Source organism: Athene cunicularia (assembly GCF_003259725.1).
Source record: "Athene cunicularia isolate RWA chromosome 14 unlocalized genomic scaffold, athCun1 chr14_part1, whole genome shotgun sequence".
Lineage (NCBI taxonomy): Eukaryota > Metazoa > Chordata > Aves > Strigiformes > Strigidae > Athene > Athene cunicularia.
Window position 1 is genome coordinate 15,476,829 of NW_020799118.1, and position 21,307 is coordinate 15,498,135.

At 45.6% G+C, this 21,307-nt stretch overlaps 1 protein-coding gene across 4 annotated transcripts in view; it reads left to right on the forward strand.

The window, feature by feature from the left end:
• XPO6 (exportin 6) overlaps nt 1-19,036 on the forward strand; it is a 39,191-nt gene extending 20,155 nt beyond the window's left edge. The window contains exons 9-24 of one of the 4 annotated variants that reach the window (XM_026858948.1): nt 368-476; nt 1,235-1,327; nt 3,516-3,585; nt 3,803-3,838; nt 5,353-5,512; nt 6,212-6,304; nt 7,732-7,876; nt 8,335-8,481; nt 9,266-9,455; nt 10,617-10,772; nt 12,092-12,206; nt 12,705-12,876; nt 13,320-13,481; nt 16,087-16,185; nt 17,144-17,374; nt 18,316-19,036. In XM_026858948.1, coding sequence (XP_026714749.1) covers nt 368-476; nt 1,235-1,327; nt 3,516-3,585; nt 3,803-3,838; nt 5,353-5,512; nt 6,212-6,304; nt 7,732-7,876; nt 8,335-8,481; nt 9,266-9,455; nt 10,617-10,772; nt 12,092-12,206; nt 12,705-12,876; nt 13,320-13,481; nt 16,087-16,185; nt 17,144-17,374; nt 18,316-18,417 — 2,080 coding nt within the window. In that variant the 3' untranslated portion in view covers nt 18,418-19,036. The remainder of the gene's footprint in view (nt 1-367; nt 477-1,234; nt 1,328-3,515; nt 3,586-3,802; nt 3,839-5,352; nt 5,513-6,211; nt 6,305-7,731; nt 7,877-8,334; nt 8,482-9,265; nt 9,456-10,616; nt 10,773-12,091; nt 12,207-12,704; nt 12,877-13,319; nt 13,482-16,086; nt 16,186-17,143; nt 17,375-18,315) is intronic. The other 3 variants (XM_026858949.1, XM_026858951.1, XM_026858952.1) reach the window with 3 other exon arrangements.
• Nucleotides 19,037-21,307: the final 2,271 nt, after the last annotated feature.

Here is a 21,307-nt window from a genome sequence, read left to right on the forward strand (position 1 = left end):
CTCTTGGTGCCTCCTGTTCATGTACCTCTGCTGTTATTCCTGGCAAGCCACTCCTACCTATCCTGTTTTGAACTCTTGGGCTGCTTCTATTTCAAACAGTTCTCCCTTTTCCTTTCAGAGGTAGAGGGAAAGAGAGGCTCTTTCTGTGCAGGTAGCTTGTGACCTGAAATGACATAATACTCTTAATCCCAGGATCTCCTTGTTGTTTCCTTAGCAAACCTGTCACACTGTACTGCAGGCTCTTTGCAGTGGCCACTTTAAACTGTCATCTGTTTTGCATATCTCCATGGCTGAAAGGGCTGTGGGCACAGCAATCTCTGCAGAATCGTTTAATCAAGCTCTTATCCTGTCTCTTCCATGGTCACAGGTACGAAGATGCCTTGGTTCTGTTGCTGACAGAGGTGTTGAATCGAATCCAGTTCAGGTATAACCAGGCACAGCTGGAGGAGCTGGATGATGAGACACTGGATGATGATGTAAGGAACAGAGTTGAACACAGACAGCTACAGGTCCAGATATTAACTATTGCACTCATAACACCTGGAATGTCTTTCCCATCTGAACAGCTGCTTCTTCATTCTGTGTGGGGTTTGAAGTTTAAAGCAGCTTGAAAAGCCTTTGAGAAAAGCTTAAAGTCACACTGAAAAGATATAACCTTTGTTTTAACCTGGTTCTCATGGGAGAAGAATACAGATACTTAGATTCTGATTCTCACAGGCATTAGGTGTCCATGTCTGGTGGCTGTGGAATTTAAGTGCTGAAATAACTGAGACAAAAGCTTTAAGTTGTATATATTGTTAGTGCTTTCGTTGAAGCTTATTTATTCTGAGTCAGTATGGGTAAGCATCATCTCAATACTGATAAATGTAGAAGTGAACTAGGTGGCCAAAATGGGTGAGGCCGGAGTACTGTAAGGGCAGGTTGTTCTGCAATAATGGGTGCTTGTCATCTGAGCAGTAACTGTTCTTTAGGAGTGAATGCTTGTGCCTTATCGCTCCAGGGAAACATATGCACATGCACCCAAAGCATGGGTTGGCAAGATTATTCTCCATCAGATGTCTAACAGCACATGAGAATCACAAGAGCAGTATCTTTTCAGTGTCTGGGCGTCTGCAAAAGCCAAGTTCTGGAAAGGAGCTAGCTAGTCCCAAGCATCAGTTAAGACCTATTGGTCTACAGAAAGCCACCTGTTTCCCTCAAAGTGCTGAGCTTACCTTGATGTTTCTTCCCGTAGCAGCAGACTGAATGGCAGCGGTACTTGCGCCAGAGCTTGGAAGTGGTTGCAAAAGTCATGGAGCTCTTGCCAACTCATGCCTTCTCCACACTAGTAAGTAGCTATCCAGACTAAAAGTGCAATATGAAATGAGCACCAGCTGCTGGAGTTTGTTGCAAGCTGCTTGGTAGAGGCCATGGTGCCAAAAAAATAGGGAAATTTGAGTTTGGATCAAAATCTTGGCAAGGGGAGACCAGAAACTAAGGAAAAAACCTTGGGGTTTTTGGCTTTGTCAGATTTCTTGGTGTGTCTGAAGAGAATCCTTCAGTGAGCATCTTGAGTGCTACTTGCTGGACATAAGTGAGCTCTTTAGAAATTCCCATCTCTCAAAGTGTAAGCATTTGGCAGCAGTCCTTCACTGCTGTTTATCTTGGCCTTTATATTGTTAGGCAGCACTGAACTGGGTGGATGAGTGCCATTATTAGATTTTTAAGGAGAGTGAAATCTTTGTTTAAATGAAAGGCTAGATATAAATGCTGAAGAGTGCCTCAGACAATTGGGAATTGTATCTGAGAAACACAGGTTAGTGCTTCTCTCCAGCTAGTGCTACTGTTGCTGCTAGAATCAGTGGTGTAAAACTTGTCTGAGTTTGTAGCATTATAATGGTTTTTGAGGAGGACATCTCAAGTGGAGTCCAAAATTCAGAGTGGTCAGTGCCTTTTCTCTGGGTGAGAAGAAAGGCAAGTAAGAGCAGTGGAATCTCAAAGCAAGTTTAATTCTGCTGGAGTTACTGCATACCATATTCCCAAGAAGCAGAGAAAATTGAGCTGCTCCAGAGGCAGAAGATGCCTGACCTGAACTGCTTTTTAAATGATTATTTAAGAAACATTCTGGCTGAGCTGAGCACTAGAAGCCTGTTACTAGAAATTCTGAAGTAGTGAACAAAGTAGTCCTCATACAAAAGTAGAAGTTCCTCTGCAGTGTGGTGGCAGACAAATGGAGCAGCTGTTTCAGTGAGCATATGGGTCATATGGTGAAGAGCATGTGGCTTCCTTAAAGTTACACATTAACATGAGGAAGACTATCTGTTTTCTTTTAAATAGTTCTGCAGTTATGCAAAGGTGCTCAACTGTTAATTAGGCACAGCATGTTATAAACTTGATAGTGAGTGCTTCTTGAGCCCTGCATTAGTTCATTCTTGTATACTGGATAATCTGGGAGATGCTCAAGCCATTTCACATGTAGTCTGCATTGCTGTTGAATGCAGTGACTAGTCTCTCAGTATCAAATAATTAAAACAGTGTACAGCATCTGCCATTACTCTGTCCCATGCTGGACAATGAAAGGCTGCAGTTCCTTCTGCTGATAGATGAATGAACTTTCATGACACCAACCACCTCAAATGTGGTGACTTTTGCCAATAGAAATTAAGTGAAACAATGCCAGGCTGAAAGTGTTGGCAAAATATTCTCTCTAATGGGATGTCTACAAGGAAATGCAGATTTTTCTTGTATGTGTACAAATGCATTTAGGCACAGCACAAATACAGTTGGATCATTGAAGTAGCTTGGCTGGCTAGAAGCTGCCTAGAAGGCTTCCTAGTCTGTGTGCACAGTACACTCCCCCATGGCAGCATAACCTGTTGCTCAGCTGAAGTATCGCCAGGTTTGGGCACGTTTGCCCTCAGTGCTGAGTGATGGAGTTAGGCTGACATTCTGTTCCTGGACCAGGACTGTGGTGTTTGCTCCCATGGCTGCTTTCCCCACGGGGCTTCAGCTGCTCTTGATGCAGCCTGCAGCTTGTCAGCAGAGTGCTGCAGTAATTCCTTTCTGTTACAGAGGCACTGAACTCAACTTCTTTGGTTTAATAATATTTTGGTAGCTGCATTCTGAGAAGCTGATGCTTACAGGTGAGGTGGGTGCAGTGCAGGCTTCCTGCTTACCAAGATCTGCCTTTCCTCTGCTCTGTTTGGTCTGTGTTGGTATATTCCTAGTGCTGTGCCATCACTTACACTTGTCAGACCATTATCTTGTTAGGCTGATTGCTGGTATTTGTGGGAAAAGGAGAGCTACCACAGAGAAGTGCCTTCAGGGTGGTGATCTTTATTGTTTTCATGACAGCTATCAAGACATGAGAAGCTGTGGCATGCAGAATCAGCCCAGAACCTAGCACTTGCCTTTTCTCTGAATGTCCTTTTGAAGGCAGTAGGGAAAAATAAAAAACTATGCTCTAACCAAGTAATTAGTAGTTGGGGTGTTGTCTGTCAAACCCCCAAATCACACTTGTTTCTTGTCTCTTCTAGTTTCCAGTTCTGCAGGATAACTTGGAAGTGTATCTGGGACTCCAGCAGTTTGTGGTCACTTCGGGGACAGGTAATAACCCCTGCTGAGCTCTGCAGTGCTCACTCTTTGAACAGCTGATTGTAAAAGCACTCTACACCTGCCTTGGTGCTGCTGCTGCTTCTGTATTCCAATGAGAATCTGAACATGTGTATGGTGTCTAATGGCTCAGTAGTTAAACTCCAACAGAGACAAAAGTCTGATAATGTAATTATTTTTTTTAATTAGTATGGTTCTTCCCTTGTTCTAGCACTCGAAATGAAGATACCATATGTGTCAAAAACAGGTATGCAGCATCAAATACTACAGTAACACGGATGGATAATGGTTACTTTTTTTCTTCCCACTAAAACTTATTTCAAGATAGGTTGTGCTCCTCTTTGCTTTGTGCTCAAATCTGGTGTGAAGTTGTCCGCCATAGCTGCATTTTTATTTAGGCTTGAATTAAAACCATTGTGAGTCAGTGAGAAGGTTAAACATTTAGGATGTAGTAGTAGTTTCTGAAGACCTATCTAGCTTTCAGGAGTCTTTACATATAATCTACTAATACAAATCAGTGTTTCAAGAGTCTTTACATATAATCTACAAAGATACTGATGCTCTCAGCTGAATAAAAAGCATGAGCATAGCTTTGTTCCTTCCTGTGAAATAAGGAAAGTAGTAGTAGTGAGATCTCTGAGGGGAGATTGTGGCTAGGATTACACTTAAGTTTTCTGGTTATACCAAAGAAGGAATCTATTACATCTTTAATACTACTATACATGACAGAATGGAAATTGTTGTATAGACAGTTCAGGAAAAAGTACTTCCAATTTTAGGATCATTTCAGACGTAGGATAAGCAATGTGTAGGTTTTTACTGCTGTGGCAACAATCTGTATTAGAAGCTGTCATGTGGACTGGCTGTTTAGCTGATGGGTCAGAAGTAGCTCAGATGCAGATGAGGATTCAGAACTGGTTGATAGTATGCTGGTGCCAATGGTACCAAATGGCAAACTTGTTCTGAAAACTTAATCTGAGATTAAATATGGGTGGCAGAAAGAGACAGATTTTCTTTGAAACATGGTGTTTCAGAACATGTTTGCTTTTTTAGTAAAAGGTCTGGACCACTTGAGAGACCAGGTATCTGCAACCAAGTGGTAGGACAATTGCATAAGTAGTAAGATTAGCAAATCATGTTTGTCATGTCTGAGAAATGTGAAGTGTTATTTAGTTTCATATCAGAAGCAAATACACTCTTGTCCAAATATGCTTCTGCTGCTGGAACACTTACTGCACTCTAACCAGCAGAGGGAGCATGGCAGTGACCTTCTCTGAAGAGCTGGGATTGTGTTTTGATGTCAACAGATAACCAGAAAGACTCCTTTTTTTTATAATTATTACTGTCAAATAGAAAAAATATGTAAAAGGCTGAAATAATTTGCAATATCCATTTCAGCCTTTAAAGAGGACTATGAATTGTGGCGGGCGGGAAAGTTGAACTTGTCTTACCCAGTTTGAGTATTTCAGTCACTTTGACAGTGCTCCCATTTGAACTGTGACCCACTGTCGAGCTAATTTAAGAGGAATGCTTGCAATGTAATTGGAATAAACTTTGCATTTCCTGTAGCTTTGTAATTAGGTTTCCCATCCCGAAGAGCTGTATTTATTAGTCACAAGATTACGTCTTTTTTCTCGCACAAGATGTTTAAAGTATGAGTGTTCAGACTGCTAGGCTCTTAGTCAGTGGCTGTTAGCACAAGGGATAATTTACACTCAGATCTTTTGGCTTCATTGCTAATGACCCATGATGTCATTTCAGGTCACAGGCTGAACATCACTGCAGAGAATGATTGCCGCCGTTTGCACTGCTCCTTGAGGGACCTGAGCTCCTTGCTGCAGGCCGTTGGTCGTTTAGCAGAATACTTCATTGGGGATGTGTTTGCTGCCAGGTTCAATGATGCTCTTACAGTGGTGGAGAGGTAGGTATGGGAGGGGGAGTTTCCTTGTCCCTTCACCAGTGCAAGGAGCAACTGCCACCGCTGCAGGGAGTGTGAAAACCAAGGTTTCTTTCTGCCTCCCCTTGTTGAGATTAAATTGTGATATGAAAAACTCAGTGGCCAGAATCTTGTCACGTTCATCAGTGCTAAGTTTCCCAGATAACTTTGCAAATTCTTAACCAAAGAAATAACTAATAGTAGAGATTAAATAAAATCATTCACTTGAAAAGATTGAAGCACTTGTTTTCGAGCATCTGTGATGCAGTGAAATGAGGTATAGAGTTTGATTACTTCAGAGCTGGGTGTCTCAAAGCTAAATCACCAAAATCTCTTTTCCTAAATGAAAAGACCTGTGAAAACTGAAAGACAGACATCGTTCAATTCTTCCTCTCCGAGAAGCTTAATTAGCACAGTTGGAAATTACAGAAAATCAGGATTTTACACAGCTGCCTTGGTTATGTTTCTCATTTCCATGCAGGAACATCGTACTTGTTCCATCTTCTCACGAACAGTGAAATAGGCTCTAAATTATATTCAAGTAAATGAATCTTGTCTATATATTAGCTGAATATTGACACAGACTTGCAAAGAGCTGCATTCAAATAAGATGTTCGAGCGAATTTGTATGTGTCTATCCATATTACAGTCCCTTTACATTACCATATATGTGTTCACTTGCAGGTTGGTAAAGGTAACGCTATATGGATCCCAGATTAAACTGTACAACATCGAAACTGCAGTACCATCTGTACTGAAACCTGACCTGATCGATGTGTGAGTATGAGACAGACACTGCAAATGATTGTATCCAGATTCGGTACCTGCGTGGGGTGGAGGAGTTGTTAGATCTCCTTGGTCTGGTGCTCTAGCCACTTGCTTGGTGAATGTTTGGCCCATCTCTGCACAGATTGCTAGCTAACCAAGAGGGCACCTTCTTCTAACTGTTGAAGTTTAAGGCTGCTGCCAGCATTTTGGACCAGTTTCCTCAAATTAATGGGCTCGGGTTAGTTAAAGAAAAATACATATGTGATGAGAAGTAAAAACACCCATTAGATTGGCTCTAAAAGCAAACTCTTATTCTGCCTGTATTAATGGCTGTAAAAGCTTAGGTCTCTTGCAGTGTAATTAAATGATTAAATAAGTGTTACAATAGTGGCATTTTAAGAAATTAATCCACTGTTGGTATGCAGTTCTAGTTTATAGATTTTTATTTTTTTTTCTACCAAAGACAGATCTATGGCTCAGGTAAAAGTTATTTTTCCTAGTACATGGTTTCAAGCAGCTGGCTTCTAGGACAAACATACGCCCTCCAGCTATGCAAGCTATTTCTGAAACAAATGAATGCCTTCGATCCAGAAGTTGACATTAAGTGTGAAATTTTGATGCTGCTAGTAACAAAACACCACTCTGACAGCCTTTTAGAGACCTTCCGTTCCTAGGGCTGTGTAGTACAAACCTGTTTCCTGCCAAATGGCATTTTGTGAGCAGAATTTTATGGTTGTCCTTTTATACATGTCAAGGGCTTGTTCAAGTTTGCAATTGAATGTATAGCAGCTCATTGAAAACCCCCACTAGATTTCATTGTATAGTTCCCTGGATTTCTCCTAATAATCCCAAGTTACTAGCGCTGCATTTTGTGCAGACCTTATTATTTTAATGGTCTCTTGCCTCTTCCGATTTAAAATATTTTGGGAGGCTTTTTACATTATCTGTTAGTGAGGATTTTCATCCTTTTCTCTGTCCAATGTCCCTGAAGAAACCTATGATCCCTCTTCTAACACTAGCCTAACAAAGGTACGTTGTCAAATATTTGGAGGACACCTCTCTCTGATACAAAAGAAATGTCCTGACTCAAAAAATCTTAATATGGCACTGTGCCAAAAATGTAATTATGAAGTATAGCTATAGTCAATCTACCAGCTGATTATAATTTGTATCAATTTATACCTTTGGCCTAATACTGTTGAGCAGTGGGTGAGTCCAGTTACAGCACAGCCTTGAATGTACAGGTTCCAGGACAGAAAAATAGTAGTAAACAATTTTTAAAGAAAAAGCTGCCAGCTTTGTCTAAGAATACCAATATTCTTTCCTGCTATGTTGTCAAAACTGCCCACCGTGCTCAGGACTTGTCCTTGTGCAGCTGTCATGCCTATGTACCTTTTATCCTGTATATGTATCTGACCTTGCACTCTCCCCTACAGCCACGCTCAGTCCCTGGCAGCGCTGCAAGCCTACGCACACTGGCTTGCCCAGTTCTACAGCGAAGTTCATCGGCAGAACCCGGAGCAGTTCATCTCTCTGGTCTCCACCGCTCTGGAGGCCATCACACCCCTCATCAGCTCCAAGGTACCTCTGGCAGTGCTGGGCTTCCATCGGAGGCGGGAGAGCCTCGAGTGGCAGAGCTGTTGTGGGCAGGTGTTTAATGCTCTGCTCTGGACCACGCTGTGGCTCCTGGTGTCAGTCAGTCTGAGAGCTGGATGTCTGTCTTCCAGAGCCACAGCAACTGTCTCATGTAGGGTGAGACTAAGAGTGACTCTAAATAGCAGTAAGCCAAGCTAATACAAGAATAAGCAATTTAGAGGCATATAAACTCAGTCTAATGATTTTATGGCTTGCAAGCAGGGAAGTCTCTTCCACAGTATTAAGGGAACTGACCTGTGCTCTGATTGGCAAATAAATACTGCAAACTCTCTTACTTGTAAAAACCTGGTAATGGCAGCTCACTGTGCCGCATGACACCAGTGTTGCGTGCTGTGGTTCTGTGTGGTGGTGTTACTGGGCAGCCTGACCGCCCTCTCTTTCAGGTGCAGGAGAAGCTGCTGCTGTCCGCATGCCACCTGCTAGTCTCTTTAGCCACCACAGTGCGACCAGTGTTCTTGATCAGCATCCCAGCAGTACAGAAGGTGTTCAACAGGATCACAGACACTTCTGCTCAGCGGCTTCCTGATAAGGTGATTTCTCAGACTTGAAGAATGTAGATTAGGTGTCCTTGGGAAGCTGTGCTTCAGTTTTTACTGCAGCGAGGTACAACATCAAAAAAAGCCACAGGAGTAGCAGTTATCTCTGTATTGTGGATATCCAGGAATCGCAGTGATATAGCTTGTCAGTAATGATCTATTTCAAGCAACAGCATAAGGAAAAAACACAATTACACCTCTTAGATCTTTTTCCTTTCTCACTTGCTGACCCAGTCCCAGTTTCTGCATCATCTTTACAGTAGAGGCACGTTGATTCTGACATACAGGAAGAGTTTTCTGGGAAACCTACATTAGCATTTCACACACCTCACTCCAAGTTAGTATTTATATTACAGAAGCACTGAAAAGACACAGTGGAGGCTGGGATATGGTTGTATTCTGTGCTGGCATGGAGGCATAAAGTGCTGTGCAAGCATAGAGCTTAGTGTGTAAACCAGACAAGCAGTAATGAAAGTGCTGTTATTTTTGGTTTATGAATACGAAGAACAGAGATTTACTGTTGCAGGGAAGGGCTGACAGACCCAGGAGCTGGTTCCAGCCCCTCAGTCATGGAGCTTTGCTTCTCTCTTACCTTGCAGAGCTGCTAGTTTTCATGTGGACTCACCTGCTATCGAACTCTTTCCTCGAACAGTGAGCACTGCTGATGTCTTGAAGAGCTGTAAAATGTCACCTTCGCTCCAGGGTTTTGCTCTAGCAAAAACTGAATTGCGAACATGGTAAAACCTTGTCTCTCTGCCTAATGTCCTGTTTCTTCTAGGCCCAGGTGCTGGTGTGCAGAGCACTGTCGAATGTATTGTTGCTGCCCTGGCCAAATCTTCCAGAGAGCGAACAGCAGTGGGCAGTTCGCTCCACCAACCATGCCAGCCTAATCTCTGCCCTCACGAGAGAATACCGCCAATTAAAATCCAATGCCATCTTGCCACAGAGAAAGGTGCAGCTGGAGGACAGTAAGTACCAAGTGTCTTGGTGTCTGTTGTCCTCTGACAGCTGCAGTACAAACTGCTGATAGATGGCATTAAGCTCATTTTCCCAATAATTATTTTGGCTGAGAAACTGTATTTAGCATATGGGGAGGATGTGAAAGGAGCTATTTGTATTTTCTTTCTTTAGAGACCCTTCTGTGGGTGTGTAAAGGGCACTCTCATCCCAGGTAGCCTATAAACTCTTCCATCAAAGTATTGTCTTCCTCAGTTGTGCAGGGAAGGTGGGATCAAGTTTGTGATAAAACTTTGAATAGCAGTGATTGCATTAGGAATACTTAAGAGCCTAATGCTGGGATCCTGTAGTATTAGAAACATTGACTGGAGGCATTGTTAATGGAGATTATGGTTATAAAATATTAAAGGGGAAAATAAGAATTTCTTCTGGACCTGAGTATTGTAGAGGGTTTCTATATGGAGTAGGAGAGCCCTGAACTGATGAGATCCAGGGACCTTTTGGAAGCTTCTGGGCATGTTTTAGGACTACTTTTGGGTGTGGTGTTTTGGCTTTATTGCTTGGGTTTGGTGGGATTTTTTTTGAGAATTATACTTTAAAAATTATTTAGAAGTATGCAGTGTCACAGCTTCTGACAAGCCTGGCATGCTGGTCAGCTGTGTGCAGGGAGGGTACATGGGAGACAGTGCTTTTCTCCTCACAAGAAGAGTATCAGACTGCTCACATGGGTTGAACTGAGCCAGTTAAGTTCTCCCAGCATTTGGGTTAGCTTATACAGTGATTGTTTATCATGTTGTTACTTTCAGAAATAGAAATCTGCAGTGTGTTTTGCTGTCATAATGTGCTGCTTTTTTCTTGGCTAGTGTTTCTTTAACAATAGCACATTGAATAATACTGCTTATGTTCCCCTCAGCCTCTGCACCTGAGTAGTTGAGCAGTGGGTGTATCTGCAGGGCAGTAAACCTGTGTAACTTAAAAAAGCAAGTAGCTACAGTGACCTAATGGAACCTATTTCAAATGTGAACATTTACTTAAAAACATTGTTGATTCCAGCTTGGGTTTGGTGTATGTGCTGCCTTGTAGGTTGTTTTACTTAGTGTGTGTGAACTTCTCTTTCTTTTGTCTGAGTAGTATTGCCACATGCAGGAAGTATCACCTCTCTTATTTTGCAGCCAAAGTGATCATCCATCAGACACTCAGTGTTTTAGAAGATATTGTAGAAAGTATCTCTGGAGAATCCACCAAGTCTCGACAGATCTGTTATCAGTCGCTGCAAGAATCCGTGCAGGTCTCGCTAGCCCTCTTCCCAGCTTTCATTCATCAGTCAGGTATAACCATAGGACAGGTTTTAATGCTGTGAGTAGCTTTATGACCTACTGGTAACATCCAAAGTCCATCAGCTTAGAATCGTGGTGGTTCTTGTGAAGTGTGTGGGCTTGATGTGCCTAAGTGCAATGTGAGTCTGTTATTCTGGGTGGGCTGGGATGAATCACAACAGGGAAGGGAGATCTCTGCCACCTAGGATACAGGCACGAAGATCTGTCATATTTCCAGAAGATGAAGATGCCCTGTGCTGTGTTCAGCAGAGAAACAAAGTGGAGCTGATCCTGAGCACAAAAAAAAAAGCACTTTTAAATACACTGTCTGGCTGTTTGCCATTCTCCAGAAGCTTGAAGACAAAGAGGAGTAGATCTCATCAGATCAGGTCAAATGAAGTGGGTTGATTATATTTTTTTTTCCCCTGTAAAGGAAAGGCTCCTGAGTTGTAACCAGGACTGCTGCCTGGCCAGCGACCCACATTTTGTGTCACATCAGGGTAGCTTGAATGCCCAGGACTGCAGCAGCTTCTATCATGAAGAGTAAGGCATTCCAGGAAAACTTTTTGGAGCTGAGTGGGATTTTCTCAGTGAAGCAGGCGTGGGGGAACAAAACAAAATTGAAATGCGGAGAGGATCCAAGACGGCAAGCTGATGCTGTGACTCCATGAACTGCTGTCAGAACAGGCTAGCAGCCTCATGCAATTGCTACTTATTGGCTATAAAAGGCTATATGAAGGAGGAGTTGAGCAGCTTCAGCTTACTGTGGTTATTCAATAAAGCGTGTTGGGACTGATGAAGAATTAGCTGTGGTGCTGATCAGCTAACTGCATAACCACGTGCTGAAAATGAGTTCTGAAGTTAGAAGGGTCTTTTCAGATCCTGACCCAAAAAAAAAAAAAATGCTGGATTCTGTCTCCAAGCTGCCCCAAGCTGTGTAGTTGTTTTGGATTTCCTTGTATTTCCTGTTAACCCTGTACAAGCAGTGAGCAACTGGAGATCAGCCCAGACCATCACCAGATCTTTCTCCAAGCACTTTCTGTAGGCAGACCAGACTAAGGGCCTTGCTTCTAGTATTGTGTTTGGTCTGAGCTGCTTGGTGCTGCCTGTACTTGTCATCCCTGGCGGTTTTCAGAAGTGGATGAACAATCTCTAAGCCCTGTAGCACTGGCTTTTGGTTTCAGTTTCTAATGGCAACCCTGCTGCTAAATGTCCAAGAGTAAATGGGGTTCCCTGTACAGGAGGAGCAAATCTCACATAAAAGACTTATTGATGCACTTGTATATTACCTTAACATGTTTTTTTTTTTTTCTTTCCTCCTCTTATCTTAGATGTGACAGATGAGATGCTGAGCTTCTTCCTCACCCTGTTTCAAGGACTGAGGGTGCAGATGGGAGTGCCTTTCACTGAGCAGATCATACAGACCTTCCTAAACATGTTCACCAGGTATTGTCCCGTGTTGGTCACTTTCTTATCCCTTGGGATGATTTATTTTAGTAAGCTGCTTACACAGTGGGTCCCTGTTCCTAAAGAGTGCTGTGTTTCTAACCCCTTTGTGTCCAGACTTTTGTCATGCCCCAGGAATAAATCTGAGGAACATGCTTCCAGGTCAGAAGTGACTCAGCCCATGCACATCGATCATACATGCCATCATGCAATTTCAGCTCTCCCATGGACTTTCTGGAAGTGTGTGATATGAACTGGGCTCATGCATTGCCTGTTCGCTCACACCCATGATCTGAGGGTGCCCCAACTATCACTCAAGCTTTTGTTGGGGAGGAGAGGTCTATCAATCCTCAGTCAAAGCCTAGCTTCCTTCTGTGGCTTGATGTACTTGACTTGTATTAATTGACTAAGTTTAAAGGTGCTGCCTTCTTACCTGTAAATTAGGTAAGGATGCAGGTCTCTAGGAAGGTTCCTGTGCAATGACTGTTTCTGTTGTAGGGAGCAGTTGGCAGAGAGCATCCTCCATGAGGGCAGCACTGGCTGTCGGGTGGTGGAGAAATTTCTGAAAATACTGCAAGTGGTGGTACAAGAGCCAGGCCAAGTGTTCAAGCCTTTTCTACCCAGCGTCATCTCACTGTGCATGGAGCAGGTCTACCCCATCATTGCAGAGGTAGGGCTGTTCTCACACAAGGTGGAGGGAGGGGGAGACTCGAAGGGAAGATGTTGCTGGGGGTGTGGGAGCAATGAAGCTTTTAGCTTTCCAAGAGCTGTAAATGTCAGTCCCTGTGCACTGAAAACTGGGTGACTAGTCAGTGGGAACTAGAAGCAGTGTGGGTGGAGGATTGTGTCAGGAATTGTCAAGAGAAGCTAAAATTACAGGCATGCTCAAAGCAGGAGGTAAAACTCAAAACTCAGTGATGTGTTCTTAGCATGATCCAAGAGCTGCTGAGTTTGGTGCCTGCCTTAGGAGGAAATGCTTTGATGCTCTGGTACCTTGGCTGCAAAGCACTGCCCTGGGTAGCCACCTGAGAGGGTGCTGCTAGCGGTGGGATCCAGGGGACGCGTGTGGTTCCAGCACAGGACACTGAGTTGTTTGTTCTCTTCTCCTCCTAGCGCTCATCTCCTGATGTGAAAGCAGAGTTGTTCGAGCTGCTTTTCCGGGTCCTCCACCATAATTGGCGGTACTTCTTCAAATCTAGTGTGTTGGCTAGTGTCCAAAGAGGAGTAGCAGAAGAGCAGATGGAGAATGAAGCACAGTTCAGTGCCATTATGCAGGTAACTCGGCTATTCCTGCAGTTGCCCAGAATCCTTTCAGCAGTGGAGCATGTGCTACTTGTGGCAGTGCACTAAATACAGGGGTGATGGGGCTAGACTGTATCTTGAGTGAGGTCTTGCCTTCCAGAACCTCTATAAATCAAAGTACTTGCAGAGTGGTCTCGCTGATGTGCTCACAAGGCACGGTGCCTCACTGCGTGGGGAAGCAAGCACTTAGGAATGTTAATTCCTTTCCATCCTCATCTTGCATCTGGACCTAAAAATATATTACTGACGCTGACCCATTTACTTCTGTTACAAGTCTTGTGGTTAGCACTAGGGCAAACTATTGGTACAGGGAAGTTTTCCTGAGATCAAGATATCTTTTGGTATATATGGGCTTGTTCTGTGCTGTACCATTGGATCTGGTAGAGAAGGGTCAGTGGGGTAATATCCTATAGCCTTTAGCCTGGAGAATAGAGGAGGCAGGGGCAGCACTAATCTTTTCAGGTTGGGGAATTAAAATTTTGAAGAATAACAGACTGTATTCCGCATGTTACTTACGTCAGAGCTGGCCAAATCAGTTCCTGTGCAGTTCGTAGATGTAAGAACTGTCCCCAAAACAGGTAGTGCAACTTAAAGTAAAATCAGGAAAAAAAAAAAATCGGCCTCCTAATCTGCTGTCAGAGTGCAGGGCTTGCTCCTCTGAGGGCACTGAACGCTGGAGCAGGGGGCCATGTGCTGGTACTCACGTGGGAGGACTTTTAGTAGAGCTGCCCCATTGTGGAGGTCTTCTGGAGACTGTGTCCTTTCTGACACATGAGTGAAGAGGGAGCTCTTGCACTGACATAAACTGTATCAGTGTTTCCCTCTGGCCTGTCCTTATCTGAGCATCTTTTGATGTGAATGAGGCCCAAGATGGTCCCCATGCAGGGCTGACTGAGCATCTTTTTCACCTGTAGCAGTGTGACATTCCTAAACTCACTCAAGTGCCTTGTTTCAGAAGATATTTATGTGGTAATCTTGATATTAACTTCAGGTTGGTTGACAATACTGTACTATTTGTTTTACTACTTGCCTCCTGTTGTTTTGATACAACACTCTAATGTTCTGTAAACGTTCTCCACACAGCCAGTGTTTTGTGTTGAGGATACTAAAAAGTTTGTGTACTGGTTTCCACCAGAGATCTGAGTCCAGAACTGGCTCAGTCTTGAAGTGACTTGGGCCATTTTTGTCAGTTTAACAATAAATGGCTGGTATGGGGGAATAAACTCTTCATTTGTGATACCTTGAAGCAGCAACTGGTAAACTTCTGCCTGTCTCTGCACAGAACTTATTTCATCTGCCTACATCATATGTGCAGTGTTTCAGAGGCGTTCAGGGTGTGAAAGATATTTTATCACAGTCTGTGCAGGCCTACCAGGCTAGTTCATCAGGGTCCAGTAAATTCTGTTCCTTAGGCTCTTTACTGCTTCTATAATGCCCAGGTCAATCTCCCAGCTCCCATCTTGACTTTCTTAGTGCAGTAACATGTTGATGAGCCAGCAGTGTGCCCAGGTGGCCAAGAAGGTCGATGGTATCCTGGCTTTCATCAGCAATAGTGTGGCCAGCAGGGACAGGGAAGGGATCTGACCCCTGTACTTGGCACTGGTGAGGCCGCCCCTTGATGACTGGATTCAGTTTTGGGCCCCTCACCCGAAAAAGGCCATTGAATGACTCGAGCGTGTCCCGAGAAGGGCAACAGAGCTGGTGCAGGGTCTGGAGCACAGGTCTGCTGGGGAGCAGCTGAGGGAACTGGGGGGGTTTAGTCTGGAGAAGAGGAGGCTGAGGGGAGACCTCCTGGCCCTCTGCAACTCCCTGACAGGAGGGTGTAGAGAGGGGGGATGAGTCTCTTGAACCAAGGAACAAGTGATAGGACAAGAGGGAATGGCCTCAAGCTGCCCAGGGCAGGGTCAGGCTGGCTCTGAGGAAGGATTTCTTTGCAGAAGGGGCTGTTGGGCGTTGGAATGGGCTGCCCAGGGCAGGGGGGAGTCCCCATCCTTGGAGGGGTTGAATAGTCGGGTTGACCCAGAGCTGAGGGATCTGGTAGAGTTGGGAACAGTCAGGGTGAGGTTCATGGTTGCACTGGAGGAGCTTCAAGGTCTTTTCCAACCTACATGATTCTGTGATTCTATTAAATGCATCTGCCAGTTGCCTTGGTCTTCTTACTTGGATTAAGAACAAAACCTGTGCATGTGTTCTGTTTTTGTTCACGCTTGCCATGCTACCTTAGGTAATGTCTCCGAGAAACAGCCAAACCCTTCACAAGTAAACTGCCTGCCAAGGGAGCTGTGCTCAGCATCTGTGTTCCTCTTCAATGCAAACTTGGCCCACCTGTTCCCAACAGACCCAATTTAGCAACTGTTCTGCAAGAATATGACCATGTTTCCACTAAAATTTCTTCATTCCTGTTGGTCTGGCACAGTTAACTTAAACAACTGCCTGTCTTGTTAGTTTGCTGCACTGAGAAGCAGCAAAGGCTCCCAGAACTTTGTTCTGGTGTCAGGGTGAAAATGATGTTCTGCCTGGGAGGTCTGATATTCATTGTAATATTGGTCCCCTTCCTTCAATTCTGCTTTGTTTGTAGGCATTTGGCCAGTCCTTCCTTCAACCTGACATTCACCTGTTCAAGCAGAATCTCTTCTACCTGGAGACGCTGAACACCAAGCAGAAGCTGTACCACAAGGTGGGTACTAGTTGACCAGTGTCATAGGCAGGTGCTGTTCTGAGACTTGTTTTAAACTACTCAGAAACCAGAGGTCAAGATTTGGGGGCTTTTATGCTACAGCCTTTGGTTGACTGCTGTGATCCTGATGTGTTTAATGCTGGTCAGAGTGGTGTTACCACCTCCCTGATACTGCTGCATTGCGCATGGGAGGGATCCTGATTCTGTTCTGTTCCCTCATGTGAGAATGAGGGAAAGCAAAGAGCACACACAGAAGTAGAAATTGGGATCATCAGTGGGACACTGACCGAGTTCCTCCAGCGTTCCCATCTGAGTCAGCAGTAGGGTATCCAGTATTTACAGTCGGGTCACTGCCAGGTGGCTGTCTCCATTGCTGCCATGTACGACCCATCCTCCAGCCCCTCCTAATTTAGACCTGTTAGCTGCTGCCTTGAAGAATTAAAGTTAGAATCCAGGGTCTTGACCTTTTGGTTAGCCTGTGAAAGCAGAGCTTTCAGGTTCACATCTGTGGTTGCAACTGAAGGACAGCCCATCATGTTAACAGCTTCCTGTTTCAGACTTTCAGGCAGCTAGCCAGGTTCCATGGCTTTCAGGAACACCGTGCAGGGCTAAAACTGGCTCAAGCTTGAATGGGACTTGATGCCATTTGCTTAAATGCTTAAATTCATGTCAGATACATGAGGATAAGTGTGGCGAAATTCACTGTTAATTTTAAAGCTGATATTAATCTAGTTTACTGTCGCCATTTGTGATCTTGGATTGGAAAATTATCTCTGTGCTCACAAGAGTTTGCAGACCCTGCTGATAGCTCAGAAGCTGCTGGTGTTGAAGTGGCCCCATTCAGCCATGCCTGGTCTGACCTTGATCAATTTGTCCTTCTGAAGCAATGTTCTGGCTGCTGTGGTCCCTCTGTGGTGTGACGACTCCTAACAGTCTGCTTTTCTCTCTCACTGTGCAGAAGATCTTCCGGACAACCATGCTGTTCCAGTTTGTAAATGTGCTACTTCAGGTGCTTGTCCACAAGTCGCATGACCTGTTGCAGGAGGAGATCGGCATTGCAACCTACAATATGGCCTCGGTGGACTTTGATGGCTTCTACTCAGCCTTTCTGCCCGAGTTCCTGGCCAGCTGTGATGGTGTGGACTCGAACCAGAAAAACGTACTGGGAAGGAATTTCAAAATGGACAGGGTAAGAAGGGGAAACGCTGCAGCAGGGTGCCAGTATTCCTAGGATGCGCAGGGTTTTTCTCCTGGAACACTGGCAGGCAGCAGTGAGCTGCTCAGGGCAGTGTTTTGTGGCAGTGCCTTTTGTTCCACACGCTTCCATACTCAGCAATGCCGAGCCAAGGATTTTTCACTGTAGGTAGCAGAACTGCCATCTCATGTCTCAAACTGCTGAATGCTGTGGGAGTTAGGGAATATGTTTCCTGGAGGAAATTTTCTTAGGGGTAGGCTGACATTTTCTAGAGTGGGACACTCAGATCCTTGCCAAAATCTGGCTCCAGCTGCTGGCCAGATGTTTGAGGATTACAGTGAAGACAACAGCAGATTATCTGCAGTGGCCCACAATTCTTTCAAACCCCTCCTATTTGAAAGCAAATGGAGGGTCTCTAACCTCCCTGTGGAACATCATGGCAGTGCTGCAGCTTGCTTGCCCATTGAGTGCTTCCTCTCCCACGGGAGATGATGGGGATTTGAGGCCAAGGAGCCTTGAGAGAGTCACTGGGCTCTAGAAGGCAGTTGCTCTTCAGGAAAATTAGCCCTCACTGTGGGGTCTGTGGCACCCAGGAGCTTTGGCAGGAATGCTGTTGGCAGTTGCTGCTGCAGATGACCATGTTGTGACCGTTTGTGTAGTGCCTGACTGCATGCCGAGAAGCTTCTGCCACAAACAGAGCCCAGATCTGGATTCAGCTCTGCACAGAGCAGCTCTGGAGCTGTCTGCTCCCTGCACGTGGGCTGCAGAAACTCAGGTTTCCTGGTCTCAGACTGGAGGAAGGAGTCTGTTGTTCCCATGTATGAAAATACACGTGGGTGTTTGGCCCTTTCTGTTCCTTTCTGTTCTCGGCTGTAAGACAGTGCTTATAGGTACCGTTCTGTTTGCAGTACAATGTGTTGTTTGATCTTTTCCAGGATCTGCCATCATTTACCCAGAATGTGCACAGACTGGTGAATGACCTGCGTTACTACAGACTCTGCAATGACAGTTTGCCCCCTGGAACTGTGAAACTATAGTTACTGCACTGGACTCGTGTTTTGATCACTGTAGGGAACGGATCCGTGTTTCATTTTGCCACCACCTTCTCTCCTCCCTGGTTTTGTCAGTACTGCAGGACGCAGTGTCTTGCACATGGGCACATCTTCTTGGATTCACGCACCACGCTTCCTTTATTCTCTCCCAACCCAAAGGCCCCCAGCTGGAGTCAGCACTGTCTGCAGGATGTGTCTTAACGCCCAGCCACAGGGCATCTCAACTGTACGGAAAGTCCTCTCGCTGGGATTTTGTTCTACTAACGTAGCACTTTGTTGCGTCTGGACATTTCTGTGGAGTTGTCTTGAGAGATCATGTGCATATCAAACGTGAGGCAGAAGCGCCAAAGACTACTTCAGACATTCGTACCTTCGTGTCATTCCACCTTCCTGCCCCTGCCCAGCTCGAGGAAGAGGAGGAGTCTCGTGATGTTGGGACTGTTTTGGCACTTCTGTCACTCCCTTTGTTTTTAAATTGCCTTGAAAACCTCCCTGCTGTTTGTGGGGGTTAGAGACTTTTTTGGTTTTTTTAAACGTTTTCTCATCATTCCATTGTGATACTAAAACAACATGCTTAATGGAAATAAAGTGCTTACTTTGTTGTTTTAAATAACTTGTAACTTCTTTTAGTTCCCTTGTAGGCCTGTCACCAAGCCCTTCTGTTGGATGGAAACGTGTTTTGCAGTGCAGGCAGCGATCTGCAGCCTTTCTCCATGATGAGGCAAGAGGACTGGCAGCAGGGGCCTGCGTTGCCTGTCCTGTGCCCTGGGTGCAGGAGTGGCCTGTCCAGGCTCCCAGTGGGCCCAGCAGCTCTGGAAAGGTGCTGTACTGAACTGGTGCTGACCACTGTTGACTTCTTTCTCCACTATACCCTCACTGTGTTTACCACCCATGTTCCCTGGTGTTTTTTCTGTTACCCAGTGTGGTGATCTGTTTGTTCCATCCAGCAGAATGTTGTCTGAACTGACCAAGAGCTGCCTGCAGGCAGGAATCTCCTAACATCCATGGTGCTGCATCATAGGAGGCCAGAGCTGAAGGCCAGCTGCTGCCCAGAATGACCTGATAGTGTTGTCTGAGCGTAAGGTTAAAATCCCAGTCCCCCAGTCAGACAGGACCAGGTTTTGTGGTGTTTGTGAATCTCTGATCATGCAGTCCCTGAGGTCTGTAGCCAGGTAGCTGAGGGGGCAGCTTATAGACCATTAAATCAGTCTTAATTCTCTGGTGTTATAAGGGCAGCATGGTGGGAACAAGCCTGGAGAAGGGGTTCTCCCATAAACACTTGTGGGTGCAAACTTGAGTGAGGTGGCTATATGTGGGCAGCTGGGAGGTATCAAGGGTGAGTTAGAGTGTAGGAGCACTTGCTCTGTGGTTCCTCTAGTTTTGTGAAATCCTGCAATGTGCATGTTTGTTGTTTGGAGATAGTGTATGCTGTTTGGATAACCTGTGTACAGACAGAGCCTTGCATCCAGGCTGCCTGAACTGGGACCAGTTTGATGTTTGGGCTTTACATCCTACAGTGAGCAGCTGGAGTTGCATGTGAACCAGAGTCCAGGCTGCTGAGAATGTGCCTCACCAGGTACAGCCCTTGCAGCTGAGGGCTGTGAACCAGTCTTGGGTGTGTGAAGCCCAAGGTGAAGGTGGCTGGCTGATGGTCTGTCCTCTGAGGTTGAAAGGCCCTGAGCTCCCTGCCAGCCAGAACCTGCACCAGGAGCGTGTGGTTCAAAGCAGCCACCTCTTGGAGTAACTCAGTCTTGCTGTCTGCACTTAAAACTCCGAGTTCTTGATTTTCCCAGTGGTGACTAGGTGTGTGAAAATGCAGCATGGGCTCCAAACTTCCTCTTCCTGGTCCCTCACAGCAGTTCTGCTCCACACCGCAGTGGGCAACAGTGGCAGAATCAGAATCACTTAGGTTTAAGATCAAGTGCTCCACCAAGCACCCTGGCTGTGGCTCCCTTCAGCACTGGGATAGGGGCATTTCATGCGCTATGGTCCTGGCTCCCCTCCCGGCGGGGTGCTGTGGGCTGGTGGTGCTTCTGTTTCTTGCAAAATGTTTGGTTGACAGAGGGTGAAAGTACATGTTTTTCCCTTGATCAAGGGCAGCAGCTGGAAGATGGCCAAAGCCCAGGCCCCAACCTGCCACCCCTTGTGCTAGAAGTTCTTTTTCCTTTGCCAGACATCACCTAAAGTGCAGGTCTGGCTGCAGGCCCCTGGGCAGGGGTGGGGGCAGCTTGCTGGGCCAGTATTGAAGGGCACCTGGTTTGTGTGTATCTGCCTGCATTAATCTTCCTCAAAGAAACCCCTTCCTCTACCTTCACCCCTGGCACAGCAGACACTGCATAGGGGCCTTTTCCCATCCTGAGCCCCTCTTTGGGTGGGTGTCAGCAGCAAGCCTATTCTGCAAGAGCTGTTCAGTCTGCCCCTGGGAAGCCATGTCAGATGTTTTTGCTGCTGTGCTGAGCAGGGCAGGTCCTGAGACACCCCCACCCCTCCTGTCCCCTCCCAGCCTGTGAGGGGACTCTAGCCCCCCACTCCTTGCACCTGGGAGAGGCTGAAAGGAAACAGGAGATGGGGATCAAGGAGTCAAATGGATGTTGGAGGCAGGCTCAAGCCCAGCCTCCCCATAGCCCATTAATGGCTTTGTATGCAGTGATGTTCCTTGCTGCCTTTAAATTATCAAAGGTTTAGAACTTGCAGGTATTTTAGCAGCACTGTTTGCATTTGTCTTCCCTCCTGAGTGATGTCTTGGGAGTTTGGGATATAGGGGAAGCTGAATAAAGAGTGGTTTCTGGGGGGTCTCTGTACAAACCTGACCCTAGAGCACTGAGCCCCCCCACCCCTGCCTGCAGCCCTGCCCACGGGCACAGGCACAGCTCCC